The sequence below is a fragment of the Lontra canadensis genome, unplaced genomic scaffold (assembly GCF_010015895.1).
Source record: "Lontra canadensis isolate GAN:19392208 unplaced genomic scaffold, GSC_riverotter_1.0 scaffold87, whole genome shotgun sequence".
Classification (NCBI taxonomy): domain Eukaryota; kingdom Metazoa; phylum Chordata; class Mammalia; order Carnivora; family Mustelidae; genus Lontra; species Lontra canadensis.
Window position 1 is genome coordinate 5,386,849 of NW_022631081.1, and position 27,568 is coordinate 5,414,416.

General features: G+C 42.1%; 1 protein-coding gene across 7 annotated transcripts in view; it reads right to left on the reverse strand.

The window, feature by feature from the left end:
- Positions 1–3,104: 3,104 nt before the first annotated feature.
- EIF4ENIF1 (eukaryotic translation initiation factor 4E nuclear import factor 1) overlaps positions 3,105–27,568 on the reverse strand; it is a 43,605-nt gene continuing 19,141 nt past the window's right edge. For 3 of the 7 annotated variants that reach the window (XM_032883187.1, XM_032883185.1, XM_032883186.1), the window contains exons 6-19: positions 27,250–27,451; positions 22,542–22,717; positions 16,934–17,069; positions 16,530–16,709; positions 15,754–15,986; positions 13,017–13,088; positions 12,376–12,559; positions 11,411–11,490; positions 10,745–10,887; positions 7,749–7,833; positions 6,319–6,451; positions 4,524–4,868; positions 4,091–4,255; positions 3,105–3,389 (exon numbers count right to left, since the gene is read on the reverse strand). In XM_032883187.1, coding sequence (XP_032739078.1) covers positions 3,148–3,389; positions 4,091–4,255; positions 4,524–4,868; positions 6,319–6,451; positions 7,749–7,833; positions 10,745–10,887; positions 11,411–11,490; positions 12,376–12,559; positions 13,017–13,088; positions 15,754–15,986; positions 16,530–16,709; positions 16,934–17,069; positions 22,542–22,717; positions 27,250–27,451 — 2,376 coding nt within the window. In that variant the 3' untranslated portion in view covers positions 3,105–3,147. The remainder of the gene's footprint in view (positions 3,390–4,090; positions 4,256–4,523; positions 4,869–6,318; positions 6,452–7,748; positions 7,834–10,744; positions 10,888–11,410; positions 11,491–12,375; positions 12,560–13,016; positions 13,089–15,753; positions 15,987–16,529; positions 16,710–16,933; positions 17,070–22,541; positions 22,718–27,249; positions 27,452–27,568) is intronic. The other 4 variants (XM_032883188.1, XM_032883192.1, XM_032883190.1 and 1 more) reach the window with 4 other exon arrangements.

Genomic DNA, 27,568 nt, shown 5'->3' on the forward strand with positions numbered 1-27,568 from the left:
GTTTAACAGCAAACACTAACTTAACAAGCTGAAGTGGAAGGAAACTTGATCTCTCATCTAAGTTGTAACAGTGCTCAGATGGGCTCACAGTAGCTGTGGTGCCATTGAAGATCCAAATTTTTTCATCGGTCAACTCTGTCCACTGCAGTTTGTTGGCTTTGCTGAGCAGCTGGGTCCCCTCACAATCAGAATGTCTGCTGCAGTCCCAGGCTTTACATCCAGCATCCAGAGGATAATAATGAGGACTGATTCTTACTGTTGTGGGAAGCTGTTTGCCAGAAACTGCCCAGTTTGTCCTTGTGTCTTATGTCCTAAATTGGGCACAAGCCTGTGCTTGAATCAGCTGTTGAAGAGAATAGAATTATTGAAGAGTTTACTCCTGTAAGATCTTCATTCCTGGATTTTTTTTTTTTTTTTAAGATTTTATTTATTTATTTGACAGAGATCACAAGTAGGCAGAGAGGCAGGCAGAGAGGCAGGCAGAGAGAGGGGGAAGCAGGCTCCCTGCTGAGCAGAGCAGAGAGCCTGATGCGGGGCTCGATCCCAGGACTCCAAGATCATGACCTGAGCCGAAGGCAGAGGCTTAACCCACTGAGCCACCCAGGTACCCCCATTCCTGGATTTTGTTTGCTCATCTTACTCATTTAAAAGAAGGGCCGGTGACCCTGCTGCTCTTCTTAGTAGAACCTCTTAAGGATACTCAATAGCTGTCTCCTGAAAGAAGGGCTGGCTGTACTAGCCTATTTTTTCCCCACTTACTGGTTACCCAGACTTACTATGTACTCGCTGCTCAGCTGCTTCCTTTGGGAGGCATTTTCTTTGCTCCTACCTGACCCACCCTCCTTAAAGGCAGGTCTTCCATGAGGCTCTTTGTGGCATTCCTTTTTTATTTTGAGGCTGCCTTCCACATCCTGATTTAATTGTAGTTGACACAGTGTTACATTAGTTTCAGGTATACAACACTGATCCAACAAGTCCACATGTTATGCTCACAAGTGTAGCTGTCACCATGCAGTACCATTGTCTATATTCCCTCTGCTGCATCTTTTATTCCCATGATTCTCTTGACCTTTGTGTTGTACATCTTTCTAGTCCTGATTGCTTCTAAACACCTCAGGCCTGCTAGACTTCCCAAAGTTGTTACATATATGACTCCTCCTGTTAGCAGAGACATCATTTCCTCCTGCCCTGACCCTTTTATCAGGCTCTTAGCTCCTGAAGACTGCAATAGCTTCCTCTTCTGCTTCCATTCCCTCCCCTGCACCAAAATAATTTTAAAATCCACCTTCTGCTGTGCTAGTGTTTGCAACATTCCCTTACTTCCTTCTGGCTCTATCTCACCAACCACTGGCAAATGGCTTTGCCCATTGCTTGGTGTCTACATTGTTCATTTCAGTCATATCAGCTTCTAGTCTGAAAATTGGCAACTTGAGCCCAATTCTTCCGCCAAACACCTATAACTCTTGGTTCAACATGAAGCGGGGGAAGTCAAAGAAGACACAGGAAAGGTGGAACTGGATTCAGGCATCTGTGTTCTATTGTCTTTAGACTGCTTTCCAGCTTCTGCTTGTGGAAACAAAGCATTTGCAAGAATTCTAAACAAAGGCTTTATTTCTAAAGCTAAGGATTCCCAAGAGCAAATCCCACGAGGGCCTGGGGAGTGGGAGGACTGATGAAGTACAAGGACAAGACAGACCTCATGCTCAGTCCATAAAGCTAGGTTTTGCTGAAAGGCAATCTAGTTTCTTGTGTTCCTGGAAGTAACAAGTCATGGTGGGCAGCTCCAGGCTCATAGGCAACACTCCTAACACTGAAGACTCAGGCTATTTTTTACCCTTGTAATCAGTCACCTTGGCCTTCATCTGTGAATCAGAGAACTACCTCATTATTTGACCCTCTGGCATGAAGTCAGAGTAGCGTTGATGGCCCTACATGGACAAGTATTGAGAACTAGGGCAGATGGATTCGAGTTTGAGAAACAAAAGTTATCACTTCAGAGAGTAGGACTGAAAAACCTTCAGTCAGGAAAGGGGGCTCAAGACCATAGCTAAAGTATTCTGGTAGAATACTGTTTTCTAATGCTGTGCATACAGTTAAGATGAATAATGAAAATAATTATGAGCTGAGGAATGAGACACAAAACACAAAGTCTGTTGACACAGTCTTGAGGGCAGTTTCATATGAAAAAGACTAATTAATGGATTGAGTGAGAACTCTCCGGTCCTATTTTTCTTTTATAGGGGGCTTATGAGCTGGAGAACAGGATGCTGATAGACTATTCACTTTTGCCCGAGTAAACATGAATTTGCTTGGGAGAAGCTACCATATACATGATTACCCAATACATTGTTTTCACTGGGTGGTTTTAATTGAAGACTGTACACGTTATAATCTGGTGTTAACTGCAAGATTTCCTATAGGGTCATTCCAGCCTAAGCTGGCCCATTAGGGTCTTTAAGGCTCAAAAAAGATGGCCAGTGCTTCTTCCTTCTAAATGAGGTAAAGAGTTTAATTCTTAAGTTTAGGAAAAATTAAAACTTCAGATCATTTCCCTTGGGGAACCTACTGAACCTCATAGGTTAGCTGGCTGTAAATGAGAAGGAATGAATTCAGAAAGAAATACAACAATGTCATTCACTTCATTCACACACTTAGCATATGCAACTTTAATCAACCAAAAGAAAAAGTCCCAAATGTACAAGTGGAAAAAATCAAATTGTTGACACAGGCTTAACTAATATCAGCTACTTTTATGTACAGCTGTATAAGTTCAAAAAAGCTATCCTATATGTATATACAAAAGTTGTTTATACACAAGTCTGTACATAGGGTCTATACATTTATTTCCTCAGAACCCTTAGGTGCCACCTCTTGGTGAAGACACCAACACTTCATTCACATATCTTACAAAAAAAGACTACTGCCAGGATGGACAACATGTGCATCCTGTATTCCGACCACGTAGGCTCCATTCGATTGGTTAAGATCCTTCCCTCAGTGCAGACCACACCAGGTGCCTGGGCTTCCCTAAATAGCTTCACAGAGTGCTCCAAAGTAAAACTCCATAAACCAATCCGCAGTGAGGAAGCAGAGTCCTAATCAAAGTGCCACTGTAAGTCCAGGCACAGGTTAGTCTGCCTGCCCTGTTCACTGACGATACTCCAATTCATCTACACTGATGACTTTGGCAGGCATGGAGGGCAGGGGCTGCTGTAGCACATCTGAGCCAAACCATTTGGCGAGGCCCACCGGGGAGCTGCTCCTCTGGCTGGGGCGATGCTCCAGCTGGGAGTGCACGTGGGGCAGGCCTGACCTGGTGGGCACATTCTGAGGGGTCGTCTGAACGCTGACAGCTGCTGCCTGGGAACCAGAGCCTGGAGGATGAAGAACTATGGGGATAAGAAAGAAGGTTATCATTCAGAGCATGTAGGGGAACACAGTTCTGTATCAGGCCTTGCCTCCCTCAAATCCTTACAAAGTACCAGAAGACAGGGGCACCTGGGTGGCTCAGTGGGTTAAGCCTCTGCCTTCGGCTCAGGTCATGATCCCAGGATCCTGGGATCGAGCCCCACATCGGGCTCTCTGCTCGGCGGGGAGCCTGCTTCCCCCTCTCTGCCTGCTGCTCTGCCTACTTGTGATCTCTGTCTGTCAAATAAATAAAATCTTTAAAAAAACAAAATGCCAGAAGACAGCACCTTGGAAAGCACAACTATTCAGAAGCCATCATAAATGACATGACCACTACTGCCCGTAACAAGCAGCCCTATCACAGAAGTACTAACATTAGCTGCTGAGAGGGCATCTCCTCTGGATAGTCTCCATGCTAAATCTGTCAGCCTCCTCTCCTTAAGAGGCAGAGGACCAAAAAAATGCCAAAGCATAGTCTGCTCTCTGTCTATAGGAATAGGAGTTCCAAAATCCATAGAGGTTGGTTTACTTCATCCTATTCTCTGGTTATCTCCTTATCCTACTCTTGCTAGGATAAGTTAAAGAATGAATCACATAATTCATCCCCTCACTGGAAACTGGTCCAAAAGCTTGAAGCCTACTCAGGCCATCCCCTGCTCCCCTGGCCCAATCCTGAGCCTACCTGAGCGCTGTAGCTGCTGCTGCATCATTGCCAGATGCAGAGGTGTCCCAGGGCGAGGGTTTAGGAGAGGGTGACTAGCTGCAGGTAAAGGGTAAAAGGGTTGACCCAGGATTGGGCCAGATATTCCCTGTAAATGAGTCAGGTCCATCCCAGGAGGAAGTACACCTGTTGGGCAGGGGCGGAAAAAAAAACTGGTAAGACGTAATCTGCCTGGAAATTTTCAAGCTTTGCTGATCCACAAGTTGATCAGTGAGCAATGCTTAAGCTAGCTTCTTCATTTTTCAATAGACTAAGGGATAGTTTGGATTGGACCCACTACCCACCAGTTAGATGGAAAAATCTAGCAACATTTTTCTAGAGATAAAAAAACCTCTCAAAACTATAGTACTTCATCAGTTCTGGCAACTGCTGTCATGCAAGGTCAGAAACTCACCAGCTTGGAGCAAACTTGGAAGATGCTGTGGATGTACTCCCTGGGCCAGCATCCTTTGGACCAACCCTGGGTGAAGCTGGTGAGCAGGCCGGACGATCGGGACATGGGGGACAAGGGGAACTTGGTGGACAGGGCGGAGAAAAGGTGTTCCTGGAACTGGGGATGCCAAGGTGGGTGTTTTTCTCCCAGTTGCTTTAGGTCGATAATCTTGCTCTTTGGTGTAACGGTTAGTCTGAGACAGTGGGGTAGAACATGAAGACCGCTGCAATGTTGGAAGTTTGGGATTTGTAGTGGGAGAAGAGTCCCGATCAGCACTGGGCACAGAGTTCGACGACAGCAAGTTCTCTGTAAGGACCCAGAGAATATTTTGGTATTGGCAAACTTCACCCAAACATGGCCTTCCCAACGATCTAGCAAATCTCATTTCTTAGAAAGTTTACAGTCCTTAATTGATCCCCTCAGCAGATTTAGAGGATTGTATCATAAAAACCATCATTTTTGCCTCATGAGTAGGCCTAGTCAAGGTAACAGGAGTAGTTAGAACAGAGCTGGAACTACACCCCAGGACTGCTAGTCTCCAAATACCTTGCTGGAATAGAGTTTATTTTTCTTACTATCCTCCCAACCCAGGAACAGCTATGGGCAAGTGAAGCTGGGTTAAGGTCTGGCTGTCTAACTTAGGCACCTTGCTCTGCCTTGCCCATATGGCTGTGGTTCAGATCTGTGTGGGAACTAGTACAGTCATAGTCAAGTGCTTGGGATTAACACGCTTTTTTTTAGCCTAAGGGGAAAATCAAATGAAAGTAAAATTATACAAATCCATCACAACAGAAATTAGAGTCTAGTGAAGGAATCTGAACTGCCTTTTAGTAGAACCAATAGGATTTCCTTTTTCCCAGAAGCTTTCTCACAGGCAAAAAGCTCTCAAACCAATACTGTAGACTTGTGTAAACCTAACTTACTAGAATCTATTTCACCACATCCTTGACAGTCCCAACTGTGCAACATTTTCTATATACTTTTTTTTTTTTAAGATTTTATTTAGTGAGCAAGTGAAAGAGCATTGCACACAATCAGACGGAGAGGCAGAATCTCAAGCAGACTTCGAGCTGAGCAGACAGCTGGGGCTCCATCTCCTGACCCTGAGGGCATGACCTGAGCCAGAATCAAGAGTCAAGACGGTTAGCCGACTAAACCACTCAGGTGCCCCTTCTACATACTTCTAAAAGGCTCTCCACACCTTATGCTTCACCCATTCCTGGATTATATTGGACACTTAGTCTCCATAGACTAGAGAGAACATTTCAGAAGTAAAATGGGTTGTACCACATTAATTTGCCAAATAAATGTACTAATAATTCAACTTTGAAGCCTCAATAGCATTCGGAACTAGGGCACCTGGGTGGCTCAGGTCATGATCCTAGAGTCCCAGGATGGAGCCTTACATCCAGGTCCCTGCTCAGCAGGGAGTCTGCTTCTTCCTTTGCTCCTCCCACAAGTTCATGTTCTCTCTCTCAAATAAATAAAGATCTTAAAAAAAAATGATTCTAAACTAAAACTCACTCTTCCTCATACTAGTACTCATACCACTATTAGGTTGGTCAGAATTTCAGAGGGCTAAGCAATTGTGAACTGGTACAGTGCTTTTCCCACTGTCAGACACCGAACTATGGTCCAAAGCAGGCAGGAGTTTTGTGTAGGGATTTGCCGAGAATCAGATCAGCTGGTGAGCACTCAACCCTGTGCTCCGTCACATACTTTCTTGGGCAGTACACACTCAAGAGCTCTGCATTACCTTCACTGGCCTTCTGAGTGTCATCTTTACTGTCACCAAGAGCTGCTTTTCCAGATGCTGGCTCCTCCTTGCTTTTCTCTTTGCTCTCATACATCTTACGAATCACTGAGGTAGGGGTGAAGGAAGGAGAAAGCTGCAGAGAAAAACAGTATTAGCGTGTTCTCTAAATGTCTTTCCTAATCAAGCCAGGCTTAACTGGTCAAGCTGCTCAACAAGCTGAAGAGCCAGTCCCCTGATTAGCTACACGTGGCAGAGACCCAACTCCAACCTTCTGGTGTCTAGCTGCTGGAGAAAGAGAAACAGGATGGACCAGACAGGTGGTGCCCCAAGTGCACCATCACTTGCTCACATCGCATTTTCATCAAAACCTAGATTTAGCTCTAGCACAAAGGTAGTTAAAGCACGGAGCTTCAACCTATCCACCTGTCTGTGGTGATAGGGGCCTACCTATGGTAGCCCTGCTTCAACCATCTCCCTCGCCTGGGATTAGGCTGAGAACAGGGAAGAATATGGCCAGAAGTATACCCTAGAGCAAGAGCTTTACCAGCTGGAGAAGTTCAAAGACAACCTCAGAACCTAAATTTTTCTATACTCTTAACATATCCTATCTTAACTTGGCTACCAGAAAATTCACAATTGTGTTAACAGTCTCCTCACCCCTTAGGATTCACCTTTTGGGTTAATTTGTTCCCATCTCTTCAATATCCATTTTAACTTTGATCATTGTGCATGTGCCTTTTCTCATTAACCCCAACTCCTTGATGGCAGGGGACAGGGCATGAATTATGAACAGAGAACCCCTTCTAGACCCGGTCTTCAGAGTGCTTGGTGCAAAGACCCACTTGGGGTCCAGAAGCAGAGTAACAGTTTTTCCCCTTCTCCATCAGCTTTGATGGTGATAGAAGTTTCTGGGGGATAAAACTTAAAAAAAGAAAAAGAAAAGCTAATATATGAATGAGTCAGTTGTAAAACTAGATTTAACAACACAAATAAGCAAACTCCTTTGTCCTAGCTTTAATTCATATCACAGACCTGAATCTGTGAAGTCCCCAACATGTTTCACTGGATTCCCCATGATCCAACCCATTCACCCCATCCATCTCACCTCCTATCTTTCACCCTATCATCCTCTACTCCCTACTCCACCTATTCATTTGTTTGAACATATTGTATCACTTGGTATGTTTTAGTCCATACTCCTCCATCTGCTGGAACATACCTTCCCCAATGTAGGGGCTTCACTAGAACCCTAAGAGTTAAGACTGCATCCTGAAAGGGGAAGATCAAATAAATAAGCAGGTATGATAGACTATTAAGCCAGTTATTCCTATGAAGGCACTTAAGGATATTTTGGGGTACACGGCGATATAATATAAGCACAATCAAATGGAGAAGCCTTCACGTCATTTACAAAAGCAGAGGTCACTGACCATGCTTGTGATGGAGGCAGCAGGGGCAGGGGAAGAGGAATTCCCTCGGTGCACGGGTGCTGGTGACTTGGTCACTCGCTGTTGCCTGTGAACAAACCCAAATACCAGTATGAGCTTCAAGCTGCTCGAACTCCAAATCCTAAAACCAAAGAATACTCAAGACCAGCGTAGGACTTGGATATCCCATTTCCCTCATCCATTTCAACTTTCCAAGCATTTATTAAGTGCCTAACATATGCAAAACCACATGCTAAGTTCTGAAGGAAGACAAAAGATTAAACATGGTCCTGGGCCTTGCAAGAATTCTTCTTGTCTAGTGGGGAGACACTAATGAGGGCAAACTAAGGCATGTAGATATTAGATAACAGTAAAGTGAAATGGAAAATGAAGTAGAGAAGGAGTGACACAATACTCCTACTGGAAAGACTCCAGGAAAGCGTCTCTGGGAAGGAGCTGCATTAAACTGAGTGGGACCGATGAGAAAGCTGTAACATGGAGAACAACAATTCAAGCAAAAGGATTAGGTACAAGACCTTGGGAATGCAGGGTTATCCAGGACTGGCGTGTAGTTGATTTGTAGGTTATGTCAGTGGGAAGCTTATGAGTGAGTCTTCATTCTGTGGGCCAGGCTGTGCTGAGAGTAGGGAGCAATACTGACGCGCACAGGGCCTGGTGTAGAACTGCTGCTACGTAAGACACTGCTTTAAATCAGAGCACCAAGAGTTTCAGCTATCTCAAGACCCAAGAACATGCAGCATCCCCCATTACTCCTGGTCCACAGACAAGGTTGATCCCAGGCCTCCCAAAGTTTAAAAGAAGAGACTTCCCTTTACTCCCCATTCTACTCATTCTCCCTTCACTTGGAGAAAACAGGAAACAACTGATGAAGATACACAAAGGCTGAGAGAAGAATGAATTATATGAGCTCCCTGGCTAATGAGAGTTTCACTCACTTGAGCTATCAGACCTTGTACCATGAGGGCCAAAGCCTTAGTGATTCTGGGAGTTCCTAAATCATAAACAGAGAAGACTCCTAAACCCATGGCTTCTTTCCAGTCTGTACCAGGTAAGCTGCACTGCTGCCCCACTGTGAATCTGAGCAGGACAATGAGGGAGAAACAGATCGGTAGTACTCTGGAGTGATCAGGGGGAAAACCCCAAGTCTGGTGGTTCTGCACACCTATCATTTATTCCTTCTGATGAACATACTTGAGCATCTGCTATGTGCTAGACACTGGGCTGACGTGTGGGAGATACAGCAATAAATGAAACAGACAAAAAAAATCTCTGGCCTCATTACATTCTTTTGGTTGTAGGGTAAAGGGGTTACTATGGGGAGAAAGACCAAAAAAAAAAAAAAAAAAAAACAAAAAAAAAAACACCCAACTCAGAAGGTAAGTACAATAAAAAAAAATAAAGTCTGTTGGGGGACACAGTGCATACAGGGTGTTCAGGGAGGGCCTGAGAGACTGACATTTGATTCGAACAACATGAAGGCTCTGTGGACAATGACTTAGGTCTACTTATTAGTTTTGAGGAACTTGCATTTAAAAAAAAATCTAAGTATCTGTATCTGTAAAATGCAATTATTTATACCATCTCCCTCACAGGGTTGTTACCAAAAGCACATAAAGTTCTGGATATCAAAAGTGCTTTCAAGGTCAATAAATCAAGTCAATGAGTTAATGAGAAACTACATTACAGAGAGAAATACAGTGAGGGGCTCAGCAGGCCAGTCCTGAGCTCTCTGTTTAGGCTGAGGGCTACTATATAAAGATAGAATACTTATGTAAGAATACAGGGTACTTACTGGTTTCAATGTTTTCTAAAAGTGTCAACATATAAAACCAGCTGAAGCAAGACAACGAGACACTGATACGACAATTTTAAGAATCACATAAAAATATAAGTATTTTTTTTTAAAGATTTTATTTATTTATTTGACAGAGATCACAAGTAGGCAGAGAGGCAGGCAGAGAATGAGAGAGGGAGGCAGTCTCCCCAAGGAGCAGAGAGCTCGATGTGGGGCTTGATCCCAGGACTCTGGGATCATGACTTGAGCCGAAGGCAGAAGCTTAACCCACTGAGCCACCCAGGCGCCCCAAAATATAAGTACTTTTTAACTACCAAATATGCTGTATGGGCAGGACTTAACGTTCAGGAATAAAAATACTGGTGATAAAACTGAAAAAATTAAAGTGGTATTTACTTGTTTTTAAGTTTATTTATTTTTTTTAAAGTAATCTGTACACCCAACGTGGGGCACGTACTTAGAACTTGGAAATCAAGAGTTTGCAAGCTCTTCTGAGCCAGCCAGGCACCCCGGTATTTACTTTTAAAGGCTGGATGGAATCAGAGAGGGAAGAGGTATTACTGGAAGAAGACACATAGGGAGCTTCTGGGTAGCTAACAAAGGAGTCTATCTTGTAATAAGCTACACATTTGTTTAGTGCAGTTTTCTGTTTTATAACAAAAAAGAATGGTATTGCTGCCCCTTTTCCCTAATTTATTGTTCATATTACTACTTACTGTAATTATTGGAAGAAACAGGAGGAGACTGAAATCAGTAATCACTTGTTTATAGCTTTGGTCAACAAACCCATTACCTCTGACCAACAAATAATGGATCAGCAAACCTGTATCAAAGGACAATTTGGTAACTCAACAAGGACTCTGTAGGGGTGGAAGCTAGGGGAAGTTTTACTTTTCATCATCTTGTAACAACAAGTAAGAGCTATGCCCACTAGCTACATTTGTAAAAATGATTCCTTTAAATCAAGAATATAAATAAAATTATGTAGAATGAAAAGCCTATGCCCCTGCAGAATTCTATCGTTTCACTTCCTCTCTAGCACATTTGGAGATGGAATTCTCACCATATATTGTACAAACCTATCAGTCTGTACCACAGAATTTCACTGTAGATAACTAATTGCTTATCTGTGGGAAAGTGATTTGCAAATTCCCACAAGGGTAGGATTAGTTAGTAAACTTACCTGTTTCTGAATCCGTCTCTGGTTCTGTCCACCTGTGGTTTGCCAAAACCAGGCTGGTAGAAGTTGGCTGCCTGCACTGCAAGGTCATGTGGCAGGGCCAGCCCCTCCAAAGCTGCCTGTTGCAATTCTAGCTGGCTCATCTGCTGAACAAGGCGGCAGAGGAAGATCAGCAGAAAAATGATTATAGTCCATGCACTTTCTATGGAGGCTCTCTTCACTTTCAGAAAGGTATGTTTAAGCAGCAGCTGAAAGGGGGCACTGCAAACCTGACTAAATTGTGCTGCCATCCTCTGAACAGGACTTTATTTTTTTTTTTTTAAGATTTATTTATTTATTTGATAGAGATCACAAGTAGGCAGAAAGGCAGGCAGAGAGAGGGGGAAGCAGGCTCCCCACTGAGCGGAGAGCCCAACGCGGGGCTTTATCCCAGGACCCTGAGATCATGACCTGAGCCGAAGGCAGAGGCTTAACCCACTGAGCCACCCAGGCGCCCCTGAACAGGATTTCAATGAAGTAGGACTTTAATTGTTCACCAATCTTCTAGCCTTTGCTGAGCTCAAATTGTAGTTCAAAACCACTTCTAGGCATTGCAACGGTTCTCCATCCCACAGTCAATAATAAGGTTGAAAAGCAAGCAAGTAACTTAGAGAAAAAGCTCAGACAGACCTGGGCCGTGACGGGGCTCATTGGCTTGCGCATGCCTTGGAATGGATCTCCGAGTAGCTGCTGTGGTCCTGGTGTGAAACCTGATGGGAAAGTTGTGTACCAGTGTCAAGAGAGCACACATCCATGAGAGAAGTATCAGCATGACTGCACACGGCTGCTTATTTAACGCCATCTCTTTCAGCAAGTACTGACTCCTGGGCTGATCATGTCCCTGTTCTTCTGTGCCTCCACACTGGGCTATGTGGACCCTAATCAGAGCACTTAATGACCCAAATTGCTGGTATATTCATCTACCCCACTAAGCTGTCAGCTTTGTCCCTTTCAGAGCTGAGACCTCTATCTGAGAAAGAAGTGCTTTTCTAGTCAGTGATTTGGCTCATTATCACTGAGCCAGCTGGTAAGTAGAGTCGAGTCCAGGGCTTTGAGGCTTATACTCTTTCTATTCTATCTAACTAATTGGGGAAGAACAGGACAAAAACTTATTCTCAAGGTATGACTGGCAGCAGCCTGAAGTGGTCCAGGGTGACAGAACACTGAGATTTTGCGCAATACTCATGTTAAGACAGCTTTTAGCCACAAGACCTCACAGTTGATTATGTACCAACTTCATTAAGTTGGTGGAGAGCCACTACCCTGACGTCTACTCTAACAAGGAAAAATCAAATTAACTTCTTTGAATTCCCAAAATAAGGAATAAGACTAAAAAGCTGGATCAAATTTATACAATTTTGATCAGTCTTAGGAGAAAGAACTAGGAGTGTATTTATCTAGAAGGGCAGCCAGATAAATTATCTTCTAACTTTGTGCCTCACCATCCCCCCCAAAAAGCATAATAAATTCACTTATTTCTTTGTAAACTCTTCAGGGATGCCCATGAAGAAGACTTTGCAAGTTCTAGGGGACAAGTATAACCTTTGTGGGAGGCTGGGGGAGAATGGGCAGACATCTATGCACAAAGGATTTACCAATTGGTGATGGTATTCTAGGACGAAGGTAGTCTGCCGAGGCTGCTCGTGTCTGAAACACCTGTGACAAGGGAGGAGAGGGTGCTCTTTGCCCCAGTAAAGATGCTGCAGGCTCCAAACTCCCCATAAGGCCACTCAGAAGATTGGAAGAAGCAGGTCTCTGAGCTGGCGGACCCAGAAGTTCCTAAGGGCAAAAGAAGTCATCCTTGTGAACAACCTCATTCTTCCTCCTAGTCAGAGGCTGTGAATTATGGATTAACTTTTGGAAGCCAACGATGAGTCTCCCTCATGCTCCACTGAAGGACTTGGCACATGTACATGCAACACATTCCTGTCACTGTGCAGCTAGCAACATTTGCTTTAAATTAGTGCACAAATATAGGTTAGATACTTCCAATTTCCATAGAAATTGCAAACCTGTAAGCTGGAAATCAAGGGCTTACTTTGTCATCTTCAACCACCTCCCCACCCCGCAATGAGATTAAAAGCAACACAGAACTACGTCAGGAAGCAACACTGTATCCTCGATTGCCAGGCCCCATGGATCCTTCTCTAAGGCCCAGAGCTGGACCAGTACACAAAACCGGTTCAAGGGACTAGTGTTCAGGACTCCGAGGCCTTGGTGTAAGATGGTGAAGTACCTGCAGGATGTTCTTAGGGACAGGCTGGCCTGGAATCTCAGCAGGGGACATCAAATGGCTTTCAAGGTTTCGCTAAAAAAGTCAAAGGAAAACTGGTTTTAACCTTCTTACACACTGAACTCACACGTTCATTGGGGACCACAAGAAAGCATTAAAAACTCCCCAGGGAGTTGGCACTTAAGCGGAATGACACCTAAGGCACAGAAAACTAACTTAGATCCACTTGCTCAACTTGCTCATTACATAGTCCCAAAGACCTGGACATGGAAAGAATCTTCACATGTATATGCAAAGTCCACTCAGACACTCTCAGATGGCGTTTCCTCCCTGTGGTAACCCTAGCACATTTAACTGTTTCTAACACTGTGACCAAAATAAGGGAGAAAGAATATGGTGAAATACAGGAGCACTTTGTAAGAAGCCGTAATTTATAGATTTTAATTATCAAGGCAACCTTTGCTACCCATTATCTTTGAAACAAGATTTACAGATCACAGATCAGTAGTTTTAAAAAACCTAGTAAACAACATGAAAGTTTGGCTGGAATTGTTATATTTCAGAGTTTCACATTTCAGGAAATTTTAACTTTATTTTTAAACAAGCTGTTCCAAAATGGCTCTCATATACAAGGCAAAATTCAGACCCTCCACTCTTTGTTCTTTCAGTGAAGCAGCAGTTATCCCTCCTGCACTTCAGGACATTCTTGTGCCCATTTAGCTTTGCCTGAAGTGCTTTCTGTGGTACAGCTTCCCTCTACTAGGTGAAGCTGCAGAGGCGTGACAAGAGCCCAAAGATAGCCCAGTCTCTTATTGTTGGTTTCGGAATTGAGACTTTTTTTTTTTTAATAGGCTCTGTATCTAGCGTGGAGCCCAACTCCAGGCTTGAACACAGGACTCTGAGATCAAGAGTCAGATGCTCAAACAACTGAGCCATCCAGGAGTCCCTAACTGTAGATGCTTTTAGTAAGAGATCTTGAGAGTCATTTAATTTCATCTAACAAAAATGGGCAACTTTACACTACACATGTGGCTTACTATATTTGGAAGACAGAGCCTCTATAATCAATTTGAAATGGAGTTTAGATTGAAGCTAAAAGATGGCGGCAGATCAGAAGTAGTATACATCACACATACAGCCATAGGAATTGAAGACTTGATTTTGGAATAGACCATAACTTGACAACATGCAAATTAAGCAATATTTTGGGATAATATCTGGTGTGCTTATTACATTACTTTCCTTGTTGCTTTCTTTCCTAGGTTAGTGTTACTTTTTGTGTAGCAACTTAAATTATATTATCCATCCCTTTACACAGGTGTCTGAGGCTCCCTCCCTTGTCCAGATATATTTCAGAGCACCGAAACCTCAACATCAAACCAGTTACCCTCATACAACACAGGGTCAACTACATCAATATCAAGCCCTAGCCTCATATCTGAAACAAAATGTTCAAAACATCAGGTAAATTACTGAATCCCCCTGCTCCCACTTTTTAATCATTCACACTGAAAGAAACTACTTACAAGATTGAGTGCTTATACATAGCTTGGGTCCAATCACCAAGACCCAAATGAACAGGAAGAAAGGACAGTTTGCAATCTTTTAATCTAGTCCTCATTAAAAAAGATGTATATCTAATAATTCATTGTATGCAAATAACTCTTATGTAATTTATTATGACAGCGGTTTAAGAGAAACATTCCCCTATAATTGGCATGGTGTGGTCAGATTCAAAGAAATAAGTCTGCCTGAGATGCCTCCTTTCAGAGGTAGAGTCAGTCCTGGCGATAAGGCCAGGAATAACGGCACCTCTGTTGGAATCTACTGCCAGCTTCTGGTCAGATAAAAAAACACCAGTTTTCTTCCCTTGGTACAAGGCACAGTGAATCATGAAAAACTACTGATATCATGACCAACTTGTAGTTCCCAGAAAAGATGATGTCAGGAGAAAACAGGAGGCAAAATTCAATTAAATAAATTTGCTGCAACTGAGCAACAAGAAAAAATCTATGTTTATGTTTTTATTATTCAGGTTTGTCAGGCATCCTGTATCACCTTTATTATCAAGGGATAGCAATACTGACACAGAGGTCATGGCGGAGAGCCACCGCTAATGTGTTATGACAAAGACCAGTATGTGCTACGCACCTGCATTTACTGACCTACAGTCACGACAAGCACAACCCAAATTCATGCCCCAAAATGTTTTTACGAGTCACAGCTTTTTCTATTTAGTAAGTTGACAGAATGCAATGGTCTTGAAAAATCCATCTTGGACGTTTTACAAATGATATGTACAACAGCCAACTGCCTAATCAAGAAAGCAGGTAATTCCAGGTATACAGGAGTGATTAAAATATGTGAAAAGACTCTACTATAAAAACGTGGTGAGTTATTTTCGCTTAAGTAGCTGAATAAACAAAAAACCTCTGGAGTGCATCCAAAAAATATTTTCCACTCCCCCTTTCTTTTTTAGCAGTCACTTAAAGTTATATCCAAATCTTTTAATCGTTACACTGTCACCCATAAAACATACAGATTAGCCACAAGCCTTCTTTTTCTAGTAACAAATAGCACAGTGATAATTAGAGAACACACAAAAGCATCAAGGACCAAATGACTATTAAAGAACTTCCAACTTACTCAGGATACCATTTTTTAAGTCCATTTATTATAGTGAGAAATGGGAATAGAAAGGGAAAAGGAGAAAAGGTTGGGGATTGTGCCAAATACTTACGCTAACTTTGGGCTGAGAAGGCAAAGTCCCACTTGCCTTCATGGTGCTCACTAGTTTGTTGAATGCGGTCATATCTCCATCTTTCTTGAGCTGTCGATTACTGGTTACAGCATTCAGGGTCTCCTCTAAGTGTTCTGCCATGAAGGGAGTCGAATTCTTCACTGGCTGGTCAACCTTCAAGCCCTTGAGCCCCGCTTCTACCTCTTCCACTGACAGCACAACTCCTGAATGCGCTGAAAGATTCAGAAAATCCAGATCAAGCCAAGCCAGGGTATATGTGTTGGGAATGCTCTTTGGCAACCATGATGGTCAACGTGAAAATAATTTATTTCACAGTTGAACTGAGGTCAGAAAAGGTTGATACCAAAACCAAACAAAATCATGGTTGCTCAGTGGAAGTAATGCCATAATTATGTACTTAGGAAGAGGGCATAAAACTAAGGTCTATGTTGAGGGTGCAAACCTAAACAAGAACATGGCAGACTGAGGCAAAGGTGTGAGAAGCTGCCAACGTATCCCCAGGAGGACTACAGCATTAAGTGGAGTATAATGATCAAGCTCCAGGTAAGGAGGAGGACTTGGAGGAAAAGCCCATGAACCACCAACTAATAGCTTCTCAAGGAGGTGGTACTGTTTGATAAAAATTTTTGAAATACATTAAATAAAAACCACTCGCTATTTGACTTTTGATGAAACAGCAGTATGTTAGAACCACTGCCCTAAGACTGAGATCCACACTTTTTCAATGCATAAAGGAGACTCTAATAAACACTTACAGCTTTCCTTAAGCTTTTCTTTATTTGCAGAAAGACTGGAAAGAAGAGGTTTTAAATCCACTTTGGCTTTCTGTAGCATTTCTAAAATATCCACTTTATTTTCAGCATGGTCTTCCAGTGGGATAGGAGCAAAATAATTCCCCGAGTTTTGCCCAGGAGAGAGGATGGCTTGTTCCAGACCTAATATTGCAAGTAAATATATTCATTAATTAACTGGTCCCAATAAAGCACAGAAACAGATCTTCAACAGTTATTAAAAGGGCACAAATTGAAGTTTTTTTTGTTTTGTTTTTTTTAAGTACCCAGAGACTCTTTAACCCTACTGTACCCTAACGAGGACAGAATGAACCATGTCAGAGAAGGCTCAAAACCATATTCAAAGTCAGAATCTGAAGCCATTTTACCTGCTAGTCTCTCCAGTTCTTCATGTGGTGTTGACCCAAGACTGCTGGATCGGCTTCCTGACCGGCTTGGGTTAGAGAACCACCTACTGAACCGACTGGCAGAGACTGAGCCTTCTCCCAAAACATCTTCTATCATCTAAAAAGAAAGACAAGGAGCTAAAATAATGGTTTCTAGGTGAAAAGAACAACAAGGTTCAAATTTTTAGAAAAGTTCACTTACTTTGAAACTTCCTTTGATGCTGCTGACCTGAAGGTAGATACCCTCAGAATTTATGATTTTCAACATCTTTAATTTTTCTTCCCCTCCAGAGTAATTTCTGAGTAACCCAAAGGTAGGCATTACTGACCATGTACTTTCTGATCATACAATGAAAAACCTCTGTGTCACAGAATATGTTTTGGTTTTCTATCCTTTGCCTCTGTAGAAAATTCATGATCTACTTAATAATCTCAGAGGACACAGTTTCAAAATCAAAATCAGCACTACAGTAAAGCATTCCATTGCCAAGCTGCTGGGTGCCCTTCAACTAAATATCAAGTATGGAGAGATGATGAAAGAAAGCCCTTGCTTCAAACTCCAACTTTTTGTTTCTTTTATGAAGATCATAAAATTCAATGGTGACAACTTCAGAAGCTAAGAAGTAGAGCTTGTAGAGATCATAATTCCAGTCCAAGCTTACAAAGTGTCAGAAAGTAAAAGATGAACTTTTAACGGATTTCTAGTATGTTTGAACTTAATAGGGAGTTTGCAGGTTTTGTTTTCTTTGAAATCCAGCTGCCGTGGTTTTCAGTTAACAAGAATAATTGATGTGCTACAATCAGATATAATTTCTCACTGTTTCGTAACAGTAATTTCCATTATCAATCCTTAAAAACTAGATTGACACATTAAAAGAAATTTTAATTCTATTCTATCCCAAGTCCAGTTAAGTATCCAAACTGGTTTTTATGCAGTGTTCTTATCCATATTTAGGAAAGACAAGGTAAAGCAAATGTCAATCCAAAAAATGAGGCACACCTTGAAAGGCATAAACTTTCATTTCTATACCAATGATAAAGCAAAAACAGGTTTTCCCCCAAACTAGCATGAGGATGGCAAAGCAGTGACTGTTTTATCTAAAGAGAGGAACCCACCATTTCCAGTCAAAATTCAGCGACAACAGGTTAGATTTCTTATTTTATTCTCATCTAGAAGAACTTTCTCATAACGTACCCCAACTAAGCCATGAAATACTTCTCTTGAACACAAGAATGAGAGATTTTAATTCATGACGCTAAGTTATTATTTGTGGTACTCCTGTTTTCTGGAGTATTATTCAGTTTCAATCACTCACTTGTAGACTAGCGGACTTTGCCATAATTAGAATAGAAGAGAAGCATGTAAGAAGTAAATGTTTCATTGTGGAAAATTGAGAATTGTACCTCAAATATAAAGGATATAATATAATATAAGGGATAAAATATTAAGGGATATCCTTAGGGATAAATAGGAATTATTTTAAAACTAAAAGCTATAGCCATTAAAAAGGTTTTAATGTTGAAAAGAATGTGAAATTTTACAAGTAGCCAAAAATCTCTTCGCATTTTAATCCTCTTATTTCCTCTGATTATAGTGTATCCGAAAATAGAAGATACACAAGAGCGACATGAAAAAGCAAAGGACATGAATATAAAGTATCTGGACATTTTTTAAAGCCATGACAGTAAGAAAGTCATTTCTATATTTTGATCAGTGACCAACTTTTTTCTGTTAGAGCTGTTTTATTACAGCTACAACATAAAAAGTAGAAAAAAAGTTACTCTTACACACATTTACTAGAAATGTCAATTTCAAGAAACTAAAGTATTTTAAGCCCAAAAGGAATCCTAAGAGGATTTATCTAGTCAGTCATTTTTACCGCACAGCAAGCAGGGACGATCTAACAGCAGTGAGATTTCCTGAACCTTGGTACAGGAAATGGAGAGGTGGTACAGGCTGCTCTAACTTCTTGGTCAAGACATCCTCTGCTACCTTCTTGTCAGCCATCAGCTGGTCAAGATTAGCCTATGGACTGTAATCTGGCATGTTTAAACGGTTACTCTTGCATTTTTAACAACATTTAAAAAAAAGATTTATTTATTTGACAGAGACAGACACAGCAAGAGAGGAAACACAAGCAGGGGGAGTGGGGGAGGGAGAAGCAGGTTTCCCACAGAGCAAGGAGCCCAATGTTAGGCTTGATCCCAGGACCCTTGGGATCACGACCCAAGCTGAAGGCAAGTGTTTAACGACTGAGCCACCCAGGCGCCCCTTTTAATAACATTTTAAGGTAACTTATGACTGTTAGTCTGGCTCTTCAAACAAGGTCATTTAGACAAGTCATATCTTAAGATTCATATTATTCTGATTGTCAGACACTGTAAAATATTTTCTCTTTATAAAAAATATTGTCTCTTTGACAATTACTAGGTTTTACTGATCAATGCTCTTCTTCTAGTACTTTCCACTTTTATGGAAATTTCTATCATTTTGAATTTTTTCACTCCAGTATGATTTTTGGGATTTGTAACAAAGATATACATTTTCTTCTGAGTACACTTTTGATTATAACACTAAGGTTCTTCTATATCATGGTCCTTGTTCATCACTCTAAATAGTTTACTATTTCCACTCCGAATTCCTTTTTCTTCATTCAACATAAGTAAGCACCTATTATGTGTCATGCGCTGTAGTAAGACTTCTTTCTTATCTAAAATAAACTTATTTTTAATTATTTAACTGAAATTACTTGCACATGTGATCCAAATTTTCAGTTTGAGTAGATTTTTTTTATGACTTTCAATTTCCAATGTGTTGTAATGGCAGTAAATATAGCCTACAAATATAAGTATAATTCTGTTTTTATCTATTAATACTTAACACTGGTGGAGCTTACTGAGTGCCATGTACTATTTCAAGCACTTTTTTATAACATTTCTCAGTTGACACTCAAATCCTACATAGTTCTTATTTTTCCTAATTGGTCATTTATTGAGCATAATATTAGAATTACATGGCACAATCAGGGCATTTGGTTTTAACTGATCCCAGTTTTGTTTTTAAGTAAACATATTATATACACCTTAATGAGCAGGACCTTTATGAAAAACATGGAGAACTCCTAGCCTAGTAGCAATTACTGCTCAGCTTTAGCCAAATTTTGATTGAGGGTGAGGGCCGAAAGATAAGATTTCGTGAAGCTCCCACAGTGCCTTTTATGCTGCAGAGGCAGTATAGTTGTGGGGCATTAAAAACAAAGACCCTTAACTGAAACTGCTAGGAGTCAAAGTTCAGTGTCTACCACCTACTGGATGTGTGACTTTGGGCAAGTTACTTCAGCCTCTGTGCTTGTTTCCTCATCTGTAAAATGGAAATAGTAGTAATCTAATTACAAGGGTTTATGAGCATTAGATGATTTACTATATGTGAAGGCTAAAACAATTGGCACTCTAATGAATGTTACCTATAAGTAAAAGTTTAGTTTTGAACTCTTCTGTGCAAGCGCATGGGTTAAGTTTCACAGGTGTTCACATTTGGAGTCAAGAATAGGCCTACAAATTTTGACCTTTTGTGGTGAAAACTTTTACAGTAAGATTTCCACCTAAGGGGGGAAAGAAAAAGCGACTAATGTCCCCTTAAAAGCTAAGAATTTTCCACCAAGGAAATTAAGCTCCTGTCTGAATGCCACGCTTCTGCTCAGTGAGCCGAAGGACTACTACCGACTAGCTGACTGGAAGCGAGGTGTCTGACTGGAGACTTATAGCTACAACTGCTGCTAGGACTTAAGGAACAGAACCAGCCACACAGTTGCCAGCTGATTTAGAGCCACACTCCACAAGCTCCCGAAGGGCGCTCTAGACAAGTGTGCTCTTGGACCACATGGAAAGAAGTTCAGAAAGTCAAAGTAAATGTTTAGATACTTTTATAGCAATAGAGCACTGCTGTGACTTTTGTACTTTATACGAAAGCATGGTCCTCCTGGACTGCAAATACAACTTGACACCCATCATGGAGAACTTCAGAAGGCTGCTCTAGAACTCACCTGCAACCCTGTACCTATCAGTGCTATGCAGTGTCTGCTTGCCTATTCTGGGCGGCCATCTTCTGGGGACAGGGGCTGCACATGACAAAGGTTCTCCTTTGTCATGCAGAGTTCTCTCTACTCATGCAATAATCAAGCAAGGAGCCACTACAGTTACGAAGTAGAGTCATTTAAATTCCATGAACCACCAATTTTAAAGGACAGGTTGAATGTATTTGCTGTATTTGGTGCTATAAGTGAGATGTCTAGATCATATAGACGCTTTTGGGCAAATGTGGGTTTTGGTTTTAAGAGAGAGAGAGGTCGGGGAGGGGCAGAGGGCGAGAGAATCTTAAGCAGGTTCCATGCCCAGCATGAAGCCCGATTCAGGGCTCAATCTCACAACCCTGAGATCATGACCTGAGCCAAAATCAAGAGTCAGATGCTTAACCAACGGAGCCACCAGGTGCTCCAAATGTTTTTTAGGATTCTGTTTCATCATGGAGTGCCTTGGTGGCTCCACTAGTTAAGCATCCGCCTTCAGCTCAGGTCATGATCCCAGGGTCCTGGGATAGAGCCCTGTATCGGGCTCCCTGCTCAGCGGAGAGTCTGCTTTTTCCCTTTCTCTCTCCCTCTGCCCCTCCCCCTGCTTGTGCTTACTCTAGCTCTCTCTCAAACAAAATCTTTTTTTTTTTTTTTTTAATACTTTATTTCTTTGAGAGAGCTAGTGAGAGACAGCATGAGCAGGAAGGAGGGGGAGAAGCAGAATCCCCACCAAGCAGGGAGCCCGATGCGGGGCTTGATCCCAGGACACTGGGATCATGACCAGAACTGAAGGCAGACACCTACCAACTGAACCATCCAGCCACCCCTCAAATAAAATAAAAAAAAAAAAAATTGTTTCATCGTGATTCTATGCACTCTTTCAACAACCACAGAAGAAACTCGTTTCTGTGTGCACAGGTCCGAGTTCTATCTTTTATCCAACTTGTGAAGCTACAGTAATCCCTGAAGGACCAAAGACGACAGGAGCAAGGGCCGGTAGCAAGTGAAGATTTGGGATGTCTTACTGCTTCTACTTTGAAAGTCAAGAAAGACTGGACCTCAACAGTTTAACAGCAACACTGATAATATTTCAAGGTGCTTTTCACCAGGTTTTCAGAACCATCACACCACAAAGTTACCACCTAACTAGTCAACCTTACACAAGGATACACATCAGCATGATGCTAATCACCAGTTATAAAAATCTACCTCCACAGCAAGTCTATAACAAACACTTAACTATTTAAAAATAAAGCAGACAATGTTCTTAACATCTGAAGAATTCTTAGTCTAATGCTGCCAGCCTAGAAAAAGAGGGTAACTGGTATAGAATTCTCACTTGGTCATTTCCACTAGGCCTCTCAAAACAAAGCCATGAAAACTCAAATAATATTTACGAATAAAAGCCTAAGTCCCCCAAACATCTAGCAAAACAATACTTTAAAAAGAGTATCCTAAATATTCAGGTCAAATTTAACCACACAGTTGCTCCATCTCGTTTATAAGTGTGCTGCTGCACTCACCGAAGCCAAGCCTGGCACCTTATCAAGGTTAAAGAACTCATTAAAGTCAAATTCTCCTGGGGACTGCTCAGGCAAGACGGCGTCCCTTGGCACCTCCTGATCAGCAGCAGGCTCCTGTGCGAGGATGACCTCCACCTCATCCTCTTCGGCCACTCCTCCATTGCATTCGACTATGCCTGAAAGCAAAACCAGGACAAAAAATGATCTGATCAAGTGAACCGCTCTAGGCTTAATCTGTGGCCTCAGCCATCAGCACACGTGCAAAAGAGCCACAGATAACTTTAAAGGCAAATCTCATGTGCTGATATAGCATCTGCAACAGTAAAACCATTCCTTTCCTATGGGAGCTAGGGAAGAAAAAAGCCTTACTCACAAGCCAGAACACCAACACAATGCAGGAAGGATGATGGTCACTCCGCCACCCATTCTTCAGGTTTTTTTTTAAAGATAGTTTTTGCAAGTCTCTTATTGCTTAAAAATGGAACCACATTAATTTGGCTCTGCATTCATCCAGGTATCTGCACCATCACTTTAAGTCAGAGTTTGGCAATCTAAGGTGTTCCTGTGAACCTAGCGTGAGGGCAATTTTCACATGCCTACAGGTTGGTTGTAGCTCATCCTTCAAGGTGAAGCTCAAATGTTACCTCTTCTGGGAAGCCTGACCTGCCTACCCATTTTTACCATGCCCAGAAACATCAATCACTGCCTTCTCTGTAACCCTTGTGTTGTCTCTCAGAGTACTTATCACACTGTCTAGTGAGATAATTGTCTAGGGAGACTGAGCTCTCTGAAGAGAGGTAACCTGTTTTACTCAGTTCTGTCTTACTCTGTGGTGCCAGGTAAATTTAAAACTAAGTATTGTTCAGCTGTTGTTAGGATGTGAAGGCAGGGTCTAAGTGAAGCTACCAAGTGTTAACATTTAAGGAATCTAATACCTTCGTTTTAGCTGGAATATGGGAAAAGGCAAAATCCTTAGGATAAAAATTTTTTTTTCTTTTAAGTAAGTAAGACATTCAACTTTTTTACTTTTTTTTTTTTTTTCAACTTTTTTACTTTTAAATAAGTAAGACATTCAACTTTTTTATCTGAAGAACAGGACTCCCAAAGGCCTAGCCTGCAAAATCACCTAGTAAGAGCTGCCTATTGTTTCAAGATCTATGACAGAAGAACGCCGGGGGGGGGGGGGGGGGGGGGGGGGGGGGAAGAAGCCACCTCCTGGGCCCATCCCTTCTTAAAAGTCCCCAATAGTTACTTCAGTCTCATTATTAATTAGACCAAGAGACACTAAACGCGATCAGCTGCTTTCATTCTAGTAATGCTTCAGAAGTTAGCCAGCAAAGCAGGGGACTCCAACTGAAGGATTAAGTGGTTTCCGGACCCAAAGTCTCAATCCCAGCCAAGTGGCAGAAGCTTCAACCTAAGATGGCCACCAATGCTGTTCCACACCAAGCCGTGTGTATCAAGGTGGCACCGCTCCTCCATAGGGGTGACTACCACAGGACTACCCCGAGCTCTCAGAGGGCCTAAAGCAATCAGTGAGACAGAAAGTTAGTGAGCCACGGGCAAGGCAATCAGCAGTCTCTCCAGTGGGTTGACACATACTCTCCTGCCAAACAGAAGCAAATACTGCTCCTCCCAGACTGACATTTAAACTAAAATGACTGCTTTGGTAGAGGTATTGCCCTCACTCTACAAAGAAAGGGAGCCCTGGAAAAATGACCAACTCAACAGCCTAATCAATGCGCAGACTAGAGAACTAGAGCAGTGCTTCTCCCTGACCCATTTTACCCAGCAGAACCTGCCTGCCCCTCAGGACTGACCAGTGACATTTTGCTGCAGTTTTGGGTCCCAACTTAAGGATGAAAAGTAGAAACAAGAGTCTGTACTTGGCTCATACATTTACAAAAGAAACTTTAATACTTCTCCTACCCCTTTTATTTTGTGTCAATATGGCAGTATCTCTCAACAGAGAAATAGCTTTTGCAGGCAGCAGGAGTGTCTCATGCAATTTTATGCCATTATCAAGCTCTCTTGAAAGCAGATGGGGTCAACTGAGAGTGGGTATGAGTGGGCAGAGATGTGCACCAGCAGACAAACACAACTGGCCATTTATTATGACAGACTCAAAAGGTAAATACTTCGGAAAGAGAACTAGGGGGATGTTTTATCACATTCAGAAAGACCATATACCTTCATTAGAGAGGGAGCAATTTTTTTTTTTTTTTTTTTTGAGAGAAAGCACATGTGAGCTATGCAGGGAAGGGCAGAGGAAGAAAGAATCTTAAGCAGGCTCCATGCCCCAGCATGGAGCCCAAAACGGGGTTCGATCTCACGACCCTGAGATCATGCCTAAGCCAAAATAAAGAGTTGGATGCTAAACTGACTGAGCCACCCAGCCTCTCCTAAAATGTTCTTTTCTATCAATGGAGGGTTTTGTCCATTTCTAACTTCTACATTTTTTTCAGGTTACAGGTGTAATGCATATTCAAACTGTTCCAATTATTACCATTTACATATCACTTAGGACTGGGCCCTGTTTAGAACAACTGCTCATTACACATCAGTCTTAAAATCAAACAGGCAAGGAATAGACTTGTCTTGCTCACTGCTACATTCCCAGCACTATGAGGCCTGCAGAGAAGAGCTATATAAAATAATTCTGTAGAGGGATGCCTGGGTGGCTCAGCATGTTAAGCATCGACTCTGATTTTGGCTCAGGTCACAATCTTGGGGTTGTGACACTGAGACCCGAGTCAGGCTCCGTGTTCAGTAGGGACCCTGCCTGAGTTTCTGTCTCTTACTCTGCCCCTCACTACCCTCCCCCAACTCTCTCTAAACAAACAAAAAATCATGGAAAGCTAGAGTACAGATATAAACATGGACTAAAAGGTACTCACCATCCCTCCCCTCTTTTCATTCTTGCAGCCAAGATGAAATTACGGGGTACCTGTTGATCCTAAATACAGTAGCTAGGATGGCCTAGGGACCTTCAGCAATTAACTTTTTTTTTTTTTTTTTTTTTAAGATTTTATTTATTTGAGAGAGCGAGATCGAGCAAGAGAGGAAGCACAAACAGGGGGAATGGGAGAGGGAGAGGCAGGATTCCCACTGAGCCTGGAGCCCAACTCGGGGCTCAATCTCACATCCCCAAGATCATGACCTGAGCCAAAGGCAGACATTTAATGACTGAGCCACCCAGGCACCCCTGCAATTAACTACTGGGATGAGTGAGCTAGGACCCCTGGATTCCACTCAAGGGGCTGCCATGAAATCCATGTGACAGGGTCTTGGGTTGTTCTTTCTTTCCAGGCCTGTCTCTCTTTGTATTTTTAAGGTAAGGAGGTGACACTCCTCCATCTGGCTCATAGATTTGTTGACACAAGAACGGGTAAAATTCAGATTGTACCAGTTAAGAAAAACACGTGTTTTTCACCAGAAGCCTTATCTTTATCTTATGTAAAAAGACCACACTTGGCTGGTGCTGCTTTAGTGTGAGAATGACACAAGGGCATGTCTCAAAGACTATTTTAGAGCAACGTCTCCCAAGTTACCCATCGATTTCCTGCACCGCCCCAGGGAACAATGTGTAACAGCATAAAAATAATGATAATGTCTATTGTATTTCAAAGATATTACAAAAAAAGGGCAAGTGTTTTCTCTCTACTTTCCCCTAAATAAATTCCACTAGCTTATTTTTTGTTGAGATTTATCTTAGCCTCAAAATATTAAGATGCGATTGATTAAACACATATTAAGACAGATTTCTACTTTTGTTAACTAGTACCTGCCAAAAGGTGTTTTTCAATTAAACCTGAAAGCTGAAGAGAACTAGAACTTATTCAAGAAGTGCCCACAGGAGGCTGAGCTCTGATTTCCTCTGATTTCACATCTGTTCTTTAATGCTAAAAGTAACACTTAAAGTTATGGAGTACGCAGTGTCTTCACCTTATAAAGAAACAGACCCACCTCAAGAGTTTTATCAAAGATTATCCCTTCATAAACAGCAGCCCCAATACTTAAACCCAGGCTAGCCAGCCTGGCTCTTCACCACCAATTCTCAGGATCATCAGCCCAGGACTGGCCATCTTGGAGCCAGGCTACTGCCCTGAAAATAACTAATGGGCCCCCAACCCTACACCAGGCAATCTCACATTAGTTCTGGCTTCTTCAGTTTAGCAAAGGAGATACCTCACCTCATCTCACAGCTGAGTCTGGGAGAAGCTAAGTCATAAACAACTCCTGTAGGAAGGTCTAACCATGGTGACGAAGGTGGGCTCTGAAGCACAAAAGGACTTGTTCAACTCCCAACTTCACTACTTACTTTGTCAGTGTCCACAGAGAAGTCCCTCAGCCTCCTGCTCTCCATTCACTCATCCATAAACGCCCCGACCTCATAGGGCTGTTAGAAGTGGGATTATACACACAAAATGCTTACCACTATGCAGAATGCTCAAAAAGAAGACTCCTTCACTATTTCTACTATGTTTCTTATCTCTAGGGAACCCTTTTGTGTACACAGTGCTTCTACAGGGTAATGTGAGACTTCTGCTTAGCTCCGCGGGCAGAACAAGTTGAGGATAGAGTATGATATACACCTAGGAATTCACACTGAGGAAGCAGTTTCAAAATCTGGCTGCAACGTTAGAAACTTGCAACTGGTACATCTCATATTAGAACAGTTAGCTTCCCTCTCAAAGTCTTTGCTTACCTTCCTTCATGGAGGCTGTCCGTCGCCTTGTTCTTTTTCTCCCCTTGTGATCTTCTTCTAGTATCTTATCATCAAAGCCAGTCAGCTCAATGGTCTCAGACTGACTTGTGGGTCCAGCTGAGAACCATTCTGGTTCTTCTTCTGTGTAGGAATCATTTCTTCTTCGCTCACCAAAGACGCGCTTACTATCCCCAAACTCCCTCTGGAAAAATACACAATGCAAGATAAAAAAAATAAGGTTCTAGTTAAGGCATTTCTACCTCAGTTAAGGTCCTGATGAATTAAGTAGTGCTCAACACAATGAAGATATGATGCTGCA